We start from the raw sequence: 15,677 nt of genomic DNA, 5'->3' as shown, positions 1-15,677 counted from the left end.
TAACGTCCAAATTTACCATTCAGAGGCCTATTTTCATTGATGGACTCAAAGAGTATTATATATATTTTGGTTGGTAAATGGGTATTGAATTTGAAATTGGAGGTTGTTGTTGGTCATCCACTTGCAGTTTGAGTGCTGTAATTAGTAACAACTACTGGAATCAGCAAAACATTTGATTAATGAATTATCCCGCATTTATTAATTTACAAGGAAAAACAAAGAAACAAAAATGAATGTCTTGACATATAAATTGAGCATTTTACATCTATCATAGCCTGTTATATATAAGTAATTCTTGTACTTTTCTACTTAGCATATAACTAATGTAAGAAGAGTGTAAAAAGAAAAAGAAAATTGAGCATAAATTTATACTCCTTCCAATTTTTTTTTCATAACACTCCATTATTTAATTTATCAAGATTGATCAAGTTAGTTAATTTAGTTGGTAATATTAAATTTATCACAAATTTATAATTGTTTTTCAAAATGATCATAATATTAATAAAATTCTTACTCAACAAACTACTTATTGAATTAAAGAAAAAGTATTGTTATTTTATTAAGATGGCTAATTTTTATTAATAATTTCATAAAATTAAGATGATTAATTTTTATTAATAATATCATAAAATTAAATTTTGTTCCAAAAATATCTTTTGAAATGATTGGTTTAAATAATGATTACATTAAGTGACACTAAATCTAATTCAACAGATAAATATTTTTATTAACAAGTGTAATTTGTATTATTAATACATCAATAAATGTAACCAGTTTCATGAGAAAATAAAAAAAAAATCAGTAATTAATACATCTTAAAATAGGTACTTGTGTATTATAATTAGTATAAAAAAGTATGCTCATTTTTTTTATATATAAAGGATCGGAGTGAGTATATTTATTTTCTTTAAAAAAACTTTATATTATTCATTTTATTTTATACTTTTTCTCTTTCGCTTGGTGTCTTTCTTAAATTATAAAAAAATTGTTGTGAAAAGAAAAATACTAGGTAAGGTATAGGGATGACAAAAATACCCGTACTCGCGAGTATCTATGGGTAAAATTCGCTACGGATAATAAATGGATAGGCTAATTGGGTACCTACGGATAATGGGGACGAATAATTTTTTACTCGTTTATAAACAGGGAGGGGGTGGGTATAATGATATTCATACCTGCGGGTACCCGTTTAATAATATTTCTTAAATATCTTAATTATCATTGTACCACATAACCCTAAAACTACACTCTCTCATCTTTTTTTCTTACAAAAGTGAGGTTGATGAAGTTACCAACATGTGTTAAGCATGTTATAAAATTATGTTGGATGTAATTTGATTAATTTTCTATATTTGATTGGACCAATAAAATTTATGTATTTTAAGTTGTTTACTTTCATTTGGAATTATGAGATTGAATTATTCTACCTTTGTGATGAGACTTTAACTTAATTGATGTATTTTAAATTATTGATTATCTTGCATTTTTATTATTAATTCAACAAAATTAACGTTAAATACAAGTTCAAAATTAACATTGAATTTTTATTTTTAATATTTCAATTACATTAAATATAAACTTAAAATTATTTGTAATATAATTTTTTTAATTTCTTAAAAAATTTATAAAGATCCATGAATATTTGCGGGTATTCAAGAAATTTATAGATACTCACTTAATGGATATCCGCACGGATATGAGATGGATATAGGACCAATTTTTATCTAACAAGACGAAAGCGAATTTACTATTACATGCCTCGTAGGATTCCATCGTCATCCCTAGTGGCTAGTAAGGTAGTTGTTAATAGAATTGTTCTTGCAATTTGTGTCCTTCGGGAACGTGTTAGTTCTCAACTTATGAAAGATATAATGACGTGCTTTTTTTCCCGCGTACTAGACAAAAAAGAAGAAGAAAAAAGATGAACAATATATATTCCTTACATTTAAATAAATATATTTTCTTTAATATTAAATCATATTATAACTTGAAAAATACCATCGAATTGACATTCTATTTAACACTTTCTTACTAATATTTTTTACTACTAATTAAAAATTGCAAATTTTGATAGTCATATTATTAAATTAGGAAATATTTATTAAATTAGTAACAACAGTTACAAAATGTATGATTTGCAATAAATTTTAAAGAGAAAGTATTATAGAGAGTGTCACTCCATCAACATTCCTCTTATAACTTTATTCTCCCACCATGTTTGATTACATTATATTTGCTTATAAATATATAATTATTTATATTTAAAAATATTTTAAAAAGTTATAAAAGTAATTACATTTTAGAACATAAATAATCTAAACACACAAGTTATTATTAGTGATAATATATTTTTTATTATGTCATAAATGTGACATTTTTTATAATAAAAATAACTCATTTTTTTAGAGACCTTATAAATCTTTCACCAAGAATGATTATGTTTGAATAAAAAAAATCACTAGGAATGACAAAACTCTTCCTTCATTGTAACTTGACAACTAATTTTTAACTCTTATAACTAACTTTGAAATGCTAAAAGATAAAATAAATAATTTAGTTGAGTTTTTTTTTATAAGAAAAAATTCAATGACAATCATAATTATCGAACTTAAGTCTCATATATCTATATTGGTTCCATCACAAGGTTGATCCGATTGATTTTTTTGTCTATGTTTTAAATTTGAGGATATATACTTAAGATTTTTACTTTTCAAAGGCCAAAAACTAACATGATAAAACGTTACTACTAGAAAAATATTATTTTCTTGTGAATTTTCCTGCAAAAAAATATTCGTAGAAATTTTTTGCGAATTTTCTTGCAAAAAAATATTCGCATAATTTTTTTACGAATTTTACTCCAAAAAAATATTCGCAGAAATTTTTTGCGAATTTATTTACGAAAAATAATTTACAGATATTTCTTACAAATTTTGCTACAATTTTAATAATCATAGAAATTTTTTTCCATGGTAAAAATTTGCAGAAAATATTGTAAGAATTTTATTTTGTTTCTTGCAGATTTTTTTGCAAAAATAAATTCTCAAGTAATGTTTACTAATAAATTAGTAGAAAAATTTTGCAGGTAACTTTTTATGCGAATTTTCGTACAAATTTTAATCCTCAGGAAAAATAAAAAAATATTTAAATTTATAAGTTTAATATTTTAAAAAAACTTCAAGTCTCACATCGATCGAAAATAAAACAATTAAAGAGTATATAAGTTGAGACAACACTTACCTTACAAGTTGATTTGTATGGTTGAGTATTAAGCTTATAGTTTATAATCTTAGAATTTAAAAAATTATGTATCACATGTTGGAGGCATGGCAACAAATCTTTCGGATGAATTCATTGTGAGCATTTGAAAGTTAAAAAATTATTGATAGAATTTATAGTAATTTCTTTAATTTTTTTCGTAAAAATATTTCTGCAAAATTTCTTGTAAAAAAATTCGCAAGAAACTTTCTTGCAAAATTTTTTTGCAGGAAACTTTTCTGCAAATTTTCCTGCGAAATTTTTTTGCAGGAAACTTTCCTGCAAATTTTTTTGCAAGAAATTCCGCAGGAAAATTATAAAATTCGCAAAAATATATTATCCACGAAAGTATTACCTGCAGATAAAATTTCGCAAAAAAATTTGTAAGAGCAACATTTCCTGCGAATTTTTCATAAAAATTCGCAGAAAAAGTCGCATGTAATAAAAAAAATTCTAGTAGTGCGTTTAAAAGGATCAACTTACATATACATAAAAAAATTATAGAGAAAAACGGTAAAAAAAAAACCTCATTTATAAATGTTTGTCAATATTATCGTATTCTTTTACATTAAAATGATTTGAATGTAATACGTTGTCTTCCAAAAGATAGGGAGTTTGATTTTTTTAAAAATATTACGTCCCTTTCTTTTTTAATTGTCAATGTTTTAGAAAAAAATTTGTTTCTATTCCTTTATCATCTTCAAAGTTTAAAATTTCATTAATTGTTATTTTCTTAATTATACATTTATATTTTATCTAACTTTTAATTGATTTACATTTACAACTAACATGTATTTATTACTGAACAAAAATGAATGAGGGCATAATAGAAAATATTCAAATCATTGTATGAAAAATATAAAAAAAAATATTATTTTTCTTATTTTGTGTATAACAACCTTAAACGTATGTTGAAAAGGAACGAAGATAATATTGTTTAGTACAATACTAAATCATACAAATCTTTGTTGCATATATAAACAAAGAAAAGATAGAAACCATACAAGCGATAAAAGGATGGGTGTTGTGTGTCACAACATATTCATGCAAGGAGGCACAAGAATTTAGATCTGCCACAACCTGATGGCACCTTTTAGGAGTCTCTTTTAACAAGGGCTTTACCATTTTTTTTTCTTGTTTCTCTCATTTCTTTACTTTTCTAAATAACTAAAAAAATATATATATTTTCTCTTGCACTTCTTTCTTCTCATGAATTTTATTTTCATCGTTAGGGTTCTTTCCTCCTTGTGTAATGTTTTGATTCTTCTCATCAATTTTATTTTCACCGATTTAGAATTTTTTCCTCCTTGCGTGTGTACATGTTGCACCTGTGAACCAGAAATTTTATTGGGCATTTATTTTTTACTTCAATGCTAACCAACAACAACCTCTATGAATCTGTTGGTGTGGCTAGTATAAAATCTGTTGGTTTGAAAAACTATGAAACTTACGGGATTCCAATTTCAGACTTGTGGAAAGATAGGAAAGCCGTTGTAGCATTTGCACGTCACTTTGGGTGATTGCGATTTTATCATATTTACTGCACAAATTAACTTACTTTTAGTAAGATCATAGATGTATCATGTGCTAGTTATTGTTTGAGTTTGTTTAACAATCACTTGTGCTCCTTTTTTTTTTCTCTGTACATTTACAGGTGCGTGTTGTGCCGTAAAAGGGCAGATTATCTTGCATCCAAGAAGGTAAAGTTTTCTGCCGTTGTCATTTTTCTTCTCTCCTGTTCTCAAAAATACTTATAAACTTGTATTCAAACAGACTTTAAATTACTATGTTCTTACAAGCTTTCAGCTTGAAGTTTTCGCAAGAGGAATCCTATATCATCTTTCTTATTTCATGGTAAATGTTTCTATTTCACTAAAAGTCTATTGCCTCCTAACATGGATGTGTTCTATCGACAGGATATACTGGATGCATCTGGTGTAGCACTTGTATTGATTGGACCTGGGAGCATTGATCAGGTATATCAGACTTGTATTGATGTGTTCTATCGGGTTTACTGCAAATGCTACTATGAATCTGTTGGTGTGGCTGGTATAAATTTTAAGTTGCATTTAAGTATTAATTTTAGCTACTATTTGCTAAGTTATATTTTGTTAAACCTTTTAATGTAGAAGTATGGGTTCTGAGAAAGAAAAAGTTTGCTGGGATCTTAAAGCAATTGAATGTTTTATCATAGCATGCTTGGAACAAGTGACTAACGGCGAACGGTTGGGTACTAGTTTTACTAAGAAAGGATGGATTGGAATTGCAACCAAATTTAAGGAGTTAACAGGAAAGGTTTATGAAAAAACAAAGTTTAAAAATAGGTTTGATAATTTAAGAAGGGAGTGGAGGTTATGGTATAAATTATTTGGTAAAGAAACTGGGCTTGGATGGGACAATGTGAAGAATACTGTTGATGCAAATGATGAGTGGTGGGAGAGAAAGCAATTGGTATGTGTTATTGTAATTGATTTCATATATATAAGAATTGTAAGCTTTTACTTTAATGTATTTATCCTATTATAAATTGTGAATGTGCAGGAAAATCCTCTATACGGAAAGTTTAGAAACAAGAGACTTCCATTTGCTCACAATTTAACTGTACTTTTTAAGGATGTAGTTGCTAATGGAGAGTACGAATGGAGTCCCTCATCTGGAGTGTTGCCTCCTAATCTTGGGGTTAATATGAATGATGTGTATCGTCCAAGTCTCACTACTAAAAAAATTAAAATTTGTGACAAAAATTTGTGACGGATAAAATGTCGTCACTAATAGTGACGACTTTTGTGACGAAAATTTTATTTTTGTGACGGACTACTTATTTTTAGAGTTTGTGACGGATTTTGTGACGGAAAAATTTCCGTCTCTAACAATTCCGTCACAAACGGGTCACTAATAAAAAAAAAAATTTGCGACGGATTTAGTGACGGATTTTATTCCTCTCTAAATATTTCGTCACAAATTCCATCACAATCTGTGAGGGATTATGTATCCCTCTCAAAATAGAAAATTTTATTATACAATTATTATATTTAAGAATAATGTATAAATAAAAAATATTTTCTAAAAAAATAATTAAAAAATTATGAAACTAAAATATTTTTTTCATCAAAAGATTAAAAATTTAAACATAAAAAATGAATTAATTTAAATAATAAGTTGTCATTTTGAAGTATAAGAAATTAAAATATGAATTAGAAAAAAACTTTTAATTTAAAAATACTTATGAAATTATAAAAAGACAATATTATTTTGCATTTTAACTATAAAAGCTAAAAATAAATATATAAAAGTATATTTATAAGTTATACATAATTATATATATATATATATAACTATATATATATATATATAATGGTTGACGCTAGAAAATTCATTGTGCTTGATCATTTAATAAAAAGTACACTTAAGTCTATCAATAAATATATAAAAATATTATCATCATACTTTATAATACACTTAAATGGAATAATTTAATATATATTATATAATTAATAAAAGGGGAAATATATATATATATATAATTAATTATAAAGTGTATTATATATATTATGTAATACACTTTATAATTAATACTTGTATATTAGAAAAAAAAAGGTAAAAATAATATATATTATATAATTAATAAATCTGGAATAATTTAATTATTTTTTATTTAAAAATTCGTAAAAATAAAAAATTACGATTTTGTGACGGATTTTGAATCCCTCACAATTTGTGACGGATTCTGTGACGAAAATTTTTAAAAAATATTATTTCGTCACAAATTCCGTCACAATTTGTGAGGGATTACGTATCCCTCTCAAAATAGAAAATTTTATTGCACAATTATTATATTTAATAATTATGTATAAATAAAAAGTAATTTGCTAAAAAAAATAATTAAAAAATTATGAAACTAAAATATTTTTTTTCATCAAAAGATTAAAAATTAAAACATAAGAAATGAATTAATTTATATAATAAGTTGTCATTTTGAAGTATAAGAAATTAAAATATGAATTAGGAAAAAAAATTTAATTTAAAAATACTTATGAAATTATAAAAAGACAATATTAATTTCATTTTGACTAAAAAGCTAAAAATAAATATATAAAAGTATATTTATAAATTATATATAATTATATATAACTATATATATATATATATATAATGGTTGATGCTAGAAAATTCATTGTACTTGATCATTTAATAAAAAGTACAATTAAGTCTATCAATAAATATATAAAAATATTATCATCATACTTTATAATACACTTAAATGGAATAATTTAATATATATTATATAATTAATAAAAGGTAAATATATATATATATAATTAATTATAAAGTGTATTGTATATATTATATAATACACTTTATAATTTTCACTTGTATATTAGAAAAAAAGGTGAAAATAATATACATTATATAATTAATAAATCTGGAATAATTTAATTATTTTTTATTTAAAAATTCATAAAAATAAAAAATTAGGATTTTGTGACGGATTTTGAATCCCTCACAATTTGTGACGGATTCTGTGACGGAATACTTTTCAAAATTGTATTCCGTCACAAATTCCATCACAATCTGTGAGGGATTACGTATCCCTCTCAAAATAGAAAATTTTACTGCACAATTATTATATTTAAGAATTATGTATAAATAAATCATATTTAGCTAAAAAAATAATTAAAAAATTATGAAACTAAAATATTTTTTTCATCAAAAGATTAAAAATTAAAACATAAGAAATGAATTATTTTAAATAATAAGTTGTCGTTTTGAAGTATAAAAAATTAAAATATGAATTAGGAAAAAACTTTTAATTTAAAAGTACTTATGAAATTATAAAAATACAATATTAATTTCCATTTTAACTAAAAAACTAAAAATAAATATATAAAAGTATATTTATAAATGATATATAATTATATATCTATATATATATATATATATATATATATATAATGGTTGACGCTAGAAAATTCATTATGCTTGATCATTTAATAAAAAATACAATTAAGTCTATCAATAAATATATAAAAATATTATCATCATACTTTATAATACACCTAAATGGAATAATTTAATATATATTATATAATTAATAAAAGGTGAAAATATATATATATTAGAAAATATATATATATATATATATATATAATTAATTATAAAATGTATTATATATATTATATATAATGCACTTTATAATTAATACTTGTATATTAGGAAAAAAAAAGGTGAAAATAATATATATTTTATAATTATAAATCTGGAATAATTTAATTATTTTTTATTTAAAAATTCGTAAAAATAAAAAATTAGAATTTTGTCATTTGCATTTATTTAAACTTCTTTTAATTTTTTTAATTAGTTTAAAAAATATTTATGATAATTTATAATATATAATTTATAAAATAATATATGAAAGTAAAAACACTCGTTAATAAATTAATAAAGATGTGACTCTAATATAGCAGATCAATATCTGTGAATGCAAGTAATATAAAAATAATATATATATATATATATATATATATATATATATATATATATATGGTTGATACTGGAGAATTTATGGCACTTGATTATTATTTTGGATTTAAGTGTTACATGTATAATTTTAATAAATATTATAAAAAAATCATTATTTATAATATTTTTTATTAATTAAAAAATTAGTTAAAGGATTATAAGTATTAGAATTAAAGTTAAATTTATAAAATCATCTAGTAATCGAATATAAGGTTTTAGTAATTGATTACAAGTTTCACAATCTAAACAACTATTTATTCTTTTTGTTTTTCCTCGTGTAACCGTTTCGAATAAATTGTTTTAATTTTCAAATTATATTTATGCATTACAGTTTCGGAGTCTATTGTCCTTTTCTTTTTGGTGGAGTATATCACATTGAACTCAGCCCGTACGTATTCGGTAGTTTGGTCCAATCAACATTATTTTTTTGTCTTAATTTTTGGATGATTTAATTATCAAAAGGTTTGATCTTTTTTTTTTATTTTATTTTTTTTGGAAAAATAACGCAAACAAATATAAGTTTAGTTTTTTTTGAAAATTTTTACTTAAGTAGTGTTATGAGAGAAATAAATTTTAAAATATATTTTTCATTTAATTATTTATAAAAATACTTTTATATTCAAATATTTACTAAAAATATACTTTCAATTAAAATATATTTTAAAAATTTTGTTAATTCATTATCATTCATTCACTTGATTAAAAAATGATAAAATATAATTAATTTTCAATTAATTTAATAAAATAAAAATTCTAAAATAAATTATATTATGATTTTAATTATGAATCTATTTTAAATTTATTAGTTTGATGTTTAATGATGTTTGATATTATTGTGATAAAAATTGATATTCTTTCATATTTATATATATATTGTTAAATAAGTACTGAACTGATAAGGTAGCTCAGATGGCTGGAGAAGGAGTGTTAATGTTAGAATGAGTAGAAGGTAAGGGGTTCGAATCTTACCACTGCCAATTATCTGAAAATTAATAATTAATACTTGTAGATTACAAAAAAAAAAGTGAAAATAATATATATTATATAATTAATAAATCTGGAATAATTTAATTATTTTTTATTTAAAAATTCGTAAAAATAAAAAATTAGGATTTTGTGATGGATTTTGAATCCCTCACAATTTGTGACGGATTTTGAACCCAGTTTGTGACGAATGCATTCCCTCACAAATTGCGACGGAAAATTTATTAGTTAGTGACGACATATTTCCGTCACTAAATATTTTGAGACGCCATTTTTTGTGACGACCCAAAATCTGTCACAAATTCCGTCACTAATAATTTTGTGATGGATTTTCTTTAATTTTGTGACGGATTTTTTCCGTCTCTAATTTCCATTTTTCTAGTAGTGTCTATAGGGAATTTGTTTAGATGTAGAGGAAGGCTCGGGTGATAGTGAAGATGCAAGTATTGGTGCTACAAATGCTTTAGGGGGGATTAATTTAAATGATTCACAAGGAACAATTAGCCAAGGGATTGGTAGCCAAAAGAGTGGAGAAAAAAGAAAAAGAAGCAATCACATTGAAAAGTTTAGTAAGAAGAAGACAACTACTTCTGTAAGAATAGCTGATGCAGTTAGTGTGCTAGCGGATGCATGTAGGTCACGTAATGAAGTTGTAGCAACTGCATCAATTCAGGAAGTGGTGAATGAGCTTAAGACGTTACTTGAATTAGAAAATGATGATGTCTTTCATACACAATGTTGCAACTTGATGTTGTTCAAACCGGCAAGAGAAATGTTTGTTGCTTTACGGGGGTTAGATGAGAAAAGGATGCATTGGCTTAGGGATGCAGTTAAAAATCCTTTACTATTTAAGGGAAATAACTAGATGTGTCTGTTAAGTGTTCAACTTAAATCCTTATTTATTACTTTAAATTTATGTTGTATTAAGTTTAGGGAGTTGTTCTTATAGATTTAGGTGTGTCTATTAAGTTTTTGCTATGTCATTCTAAATGTGTAAGTTGTAATTGTTCCTTTTCATTGTTCTGTCATTTGAATTTAATCTAGTGCTTCAGGAAATTATTTCAACTACATGTTTAATGGCTAATTACATTTTTTGGATCGGTTTGGTTTTCTAAATGGATTCACACATATGGTTCTAGTCTTATTCTGTTAAAAATATTACAAAACAACACATTAATGAAATCAGAAAATTAATATTAGCAGAATCCTTTCTTGAGACTTAAACACTCAATAAAAAAGATGAGATACTTTGATGTAAATTGTTTTACTGTATCAATATTAGCAGAATCCTACACGTGTGCTCTACTGTATCAATGTTTTTTTTTCCCTATTATGTATGCTAGTGTGCTGTATGTTTGTTGTATAGGCTCTCATGCATTGATGTGAGAAAATGTAGACAGGGTACACATGATTTGGTACTCAACATTTACTTCTGTTTAGTTTCTTGTTGGGAAATGTCTTTTTCACATCTCCTACAGTCCAGTTTTCTGTTGCAAGTTTCCTAATCTGTTTCCTTTTTGCTAATAAACTTAGACGAGTCTAAATAAGCTGCTATTTGATATATGTTTTTGGGAGTTGGATCGTGTTATATAAATTATGTGTACAAGTACACATTACTATCCCCTACATAGTATAAATCAAAAGTGTCTACACTTGCCATTGTAACAGAAAACTAAAGGGCCGACCATCAAAGTTGAATTATCATAATATACGGGTAGACAGGGTGCACGAAATATTGCAAGGTCATCCTATTCGTTGTTATGAGATGTTTCGTATGAAAAAACATATTTTTTACAATCTTTGCTCTAAGTTAGTTGACCATGGTTTAAGGGCCTCTAAGCGCATGCGAGTTGAAGAAATGGTTGCAATTTTTTTAAACATGGTTGGACATGGGGTAGGAAATAGGATGCTTCAAGAGAGGTTTCAACACTCTGGAGAGACTATTAGTAGACATATCCATAAGGTATTAAATGCTTGCCTTAAGTTATGTGTAGAATATATTAGGCCACAAGATCCTCTATTTCATGATAGTCAAGCCAAAATAGAAAATGATACAAGATACTGGCCATTTTTTAAGAATGCAATAGGGGCAATTGATGGAACTCATGTTCCATGTGTGGTTACTCCTAGTGACCAAGCAAGATTTATTGGGAGAAAGGGTACTCCAACACAAAATATAATGGCAGTTTGTGATTGGAACATGTGTTTTACTTTTGTACTAGTTGGATGGGAAGGTACTGCGCATGATGCTCGAATCTTCGATCATGCTCTCACAACTGCCAACTTGAATTTTCCACATCCTCCTCAAGGTATTATTTATTTATATCAATACAATTGAATTCCAATTTCAATTAAATTATATTAACATTTTTTTTACTTTTTTAATAGGTAAATATTATTTGGTAGATGCTGGTTATCCAACACCAGTGGGATATCTTGGTCCCTATAGATGCGAACGTTATCATCTACCGGATTTTAGACGTCAGAATGGGTTTGAAAATAATAATGAAATTTTAAATTATTACCACTCAAGTTTAAGGTGTACAATTAAGAGAACCTTTGGGGTATGGAAGAATAGATTTGCAATCTTGCGACATATGCCTAAGTATAAACTGGAAACCCAAGTGCAAATTGTATGTGCAACAATGGCTATACACAATTTTATTAGAAGGAATGCAGAAAGTGATATTGATTTTAGCTGTTATGAAGATGAGAACATAACCTTTGAATTAGATGATAATTATCATGGTACAGTTAACTTAGAGAAAAATCAAGTTCTAAATGTTATTTCTTCATCCAAAATGAATCAAGTTCGAGATTCAATACGAGATGAAATTGTACAATTGAAGAACAAACATTAGTATTGATGTTGTAGGTTAATGTTTTATTGCATTAAAAAGTATTTTCCTTTTTTCCTATGTTAGTGTTGCTACTTTATATATTGTTAATTCACTTTATTTTTACTTGTTTTTATATACATCCATTTATATAATAAGGTAATATATTAATTGTTATTTTTAACATGTTATAAAATTAATAATATACATGTCAATATACAACTAAAAAATAATACATTACACTACAAAAAAATCAACAATTACTAAGGTCTATTTTGGTAATTATACACTTAAAATCAATTTTGATAACTATTTTCCAAACATCATTTAATATGAAAATCGATTTTCTAATAAATGTATTCAAACAAAAATCACGTTAGTTTAAAATCACGTTTACTTAAAATCAATTATACAAAATCACGTTAATCTCAAATCAATTTTACAAACGCAAATCCAAACACACACATAAGTGATAAAAGGATGTAGTGTTGTGTGTCACAACACATTCATGCAAGGAGGCACAAGAATTTAGATCTGCCACAACCTGATGGCACCTTTTAGGAGTCTCTTTTAACAAGGGCTTTACCATTTTTTTTTTCTTGTTTCTCTCATTTCTTTACTTTTCTAAATAACTAAAAAAATATATATATTTTCTCTTGCACTTCTTTCTCTCTTAATTATTTTTCTCTCTTGAAAGTCAACTCAAATCAACAATGTAACAGTGAAGATGTTTTTCATAATAGTATTTTTTTATTTTATACGGTTTGAATATGAGACTTTATAAAAACAAAAGCCCAAGTCTAATAAAAAATATAAACTTATGAGAGAGGTTCATCGAATAAAATGTAAGACTCACTTTTTTTTTTGATAAATTTTAACCAATAAAAAATATGCTCATAAGTATGTTTAAGATATTGTTCCAATAATATATATATATATATATCAGTACTATCTAAAATTAAAGAAAAGCTACGGAATTTCAGGAAATAAAAAATGTTTATCAAAATATATATACTTGTATGCGATGAAAAAAATACTTTACAATTATTGATTACAATCCAATCCATTTATCAAAACAAAAAGTACAGTAAAATGTGGTGAAAGAAAAAAAAAATTAGTTGTAGACTTGTAGTACCACGGATTTCATGAAAATAAAAATCGATCATAGGCATATATTTTTGTTATTTATTTATTTATTTATAATAATAGCCCCATAAGTTAATTGAGCGCGATCGAACATTCCACTTCTAAAAAATTGGAGACAAATTCATGAAATGGAAATGGGGTCATTTATTAATAAATACAATTATCTTTCAATTCCATTGAAATTGAGGTTTGGATGTAAATGAGATAAAGCCATGATAATTCTACTCATTGCTGGACATGCGAAACCTCCTTTTCTGCTTTCCACATATTTTACAAGCGAATCGGACAAATATAAAGAATTGCAAAAGTCCAAGCTCAGTTATATTATAAAGATTACAATAATTGCCAGCTTTTGCCAGCTCCTATTTCATCATTATAATTATAATTTTTTAATTTTAAAAAAATACACACACCCTAGCTAGTGAAGACTTTGCCCCTCATAGTCCTTAAAATGACAACGGCATACATTGGATTTCCACATTTTGTCACATGGTCCTCTTATTCCTTTCGTGACACGTGTTTTGTTATGTAGCAGTTCACTCTGGTTCCAGCTGCGCATTGGTCCTCTAACTCTATTCCACTATCATCATGTTCTCAACAGTGTACACTAGCACACGACAACAAAACATGCATCCTATTCATACAGTACTATTTATTTTCTTTTCAAATATTGCATATTATTTTATTTGGAGTTGAAAAGATGAACATGTTCGATGTTTTCCATTTCCCATGGTTAGCTTAAATTATTCTTTCTCTCTTTCTCCTCCATTATCATACCTATATTATGTGTCTAAAATATATGAAAGGGTAATGTATCCGATTTGTCAATCATACAATGCAAAATACCGAATATAATGGTGTTATCATTAAGAATAGAGAAAGGGTCAAAAGAGAAATAAAAATGACTTTTTCATCCGCTGCAGAGTTAGCGGTTCGCATAAGAATAATTAGCATTTGCTAACATTTAATTATATTTTAGATTCTAAAATTCTCTGTTAAACAAAAAAGTTGTAATCGGGCAAAAGACAAGACACGACACGAGTGGCCTGAACGCGGGTGAAGTACCCCGCGTTTTGACTTGATTTACGACTACAAGACAGAACCCATCAACGCACTAAAAGAATACACGTGTGCGGTCCAGATTAATGGTTCCAACATGAGGGTCACTCTAGTAAAATGGTAGAGAACTTTATAAGTCGTTGAAAAGTTATGGTCTTTAGGAAGAAAGAAAAAGTACCCATAATGATATTTCTTTTTAGTTTAAAAATAAATACAATTTTCCCCTTTTCATTTTGTCTTCTAATTAAATTTTAATTTCTTTTTTTTTTTTCATATCGAGAAAGTTTTGAGGAAGGAAAAAAAGAAGTTAAAAATCACAAAATAAGTAGTGTTATTTTTCTTGTAAAAAAAAAGAGTATTGTTTAATAGTAAGAGAAAAGTAAATGGAAGTGTGTGGATTCTTTAAGGATTATGAAAAAGAGTGGAAGAACACCGTACACAGGGGTGGCGGAAGATAGCGACTGGTCACTGACCCTCAAGAACCGACACGTGTCCTGGTCCAAAAGGGTATTGAGGTAATATTCAGAACTTCAATGGAGAAAAGGGCAAAGCAAGTGAGTATTTGGAGAAGGTGAAATCCCGAATGTGGACACAGCATCGACATCTGCCAGCTAATATTTGCTAGAATTACACAAACATGGCAAAAAAAGTTGTACCAGCACCCCCAAAGAAAATGGTAAGTTAACGAGTATTGAGTATTAGTGTAATAGTAGCTTACATGTAACATGAGACCGCCCTGACATAGTCCACGATATAATGGTGGTTGGCCAATAGCCAACAAGTTGCATGTCAACATAAGTGTGGCAGAAAATAATAAGATAAAATTGTATGTGCGCAATGCATATAGTAAGAAATTAAATTAAAAAAGACATTGGA

The 15,677-nt window shown here is 26.1% G+C and overlaps 3 protein-coding genes across 3 annotated transcripts; all 3 read left to right on the top strand.

Moving 5' to 3' along the window:
- Positions 1 to 4,610: 4,610 nt before the first annotated feature.
- LOC145953095 (thioredoxin-like protein AAED1, chloroplastic) lies at positions 4,611 to 5,399 on the top strand. The gene is made up of 3 exons (XM_083066717.1): positions 4,611 to 4,771; positions 4,910 to 4,955; positions 5,172 to 5,399. The coding sequence occupies exons 1-3, from the start codon at positions 4,626 to 4,628 to the stop codon at positions 5,382 to 5,384; spliced, it is 405 nt and encodes a 134-aa protein (XP_082922843.1). The 5' UTR covers positions 4,611 to 4,625; the 3' UTR covers positions 5,385 to 5,399.
- On the top strand, positions 5,389 to 10,624 carry LOC145953508 (uncharacterized). Its single transcript, XM_083067477.1, has 3 exons — positions 5,389 to 5,706; positions 5,797 to 5,962; positions 10,167 to 10,624. Exons 1-3 carry the CDS (start codon positions 5,389 to 5,391, stop codon positions 10,622 to 10,624), a joined length of 942 nt encoding a protein of 313 aa, XP_082923603.1.
- Positions 10,625 to 11,602: 978 nt separating this feature from the next.
- LOC145953507 (uncharacterized) lies at positions 11,603 to 12,620 on the top strand. The gene is made up of 2 exons (XM_083067476.1): positions 11,603 to 12,068; positions 12,148 to 12,620. Exons 1-2 carry the CDS (start codon positions 11,603 to 11,605, stop codon positions 12,618 to 12,620), a joined length of 939 nt encoding a protein of 312 aa, XP_082923602.1.
- Positions 12,621 to 15,677: the final 3,057 nt, after the last annotated feature.

This window comes from Cajanus cajan, chromosome 11, assembly GCF_000230855.2.
Source record: "Cajanus cajan strain Asha chromosome 11, NIPB_CcT2T_4, whole genome shotgun sequence".
Classification (NCBI taxonomy): Eukaryota; Viridiplantae; Streptophyta; class Magnoliopsida; order Fabales; family Fabaceae; genus Cajanus; species Cajanus cajan.
Note: the sequence above shows the minus strand (reverse complement) of the source record. Positions and strands in the feature narration are given on the sequence as shown.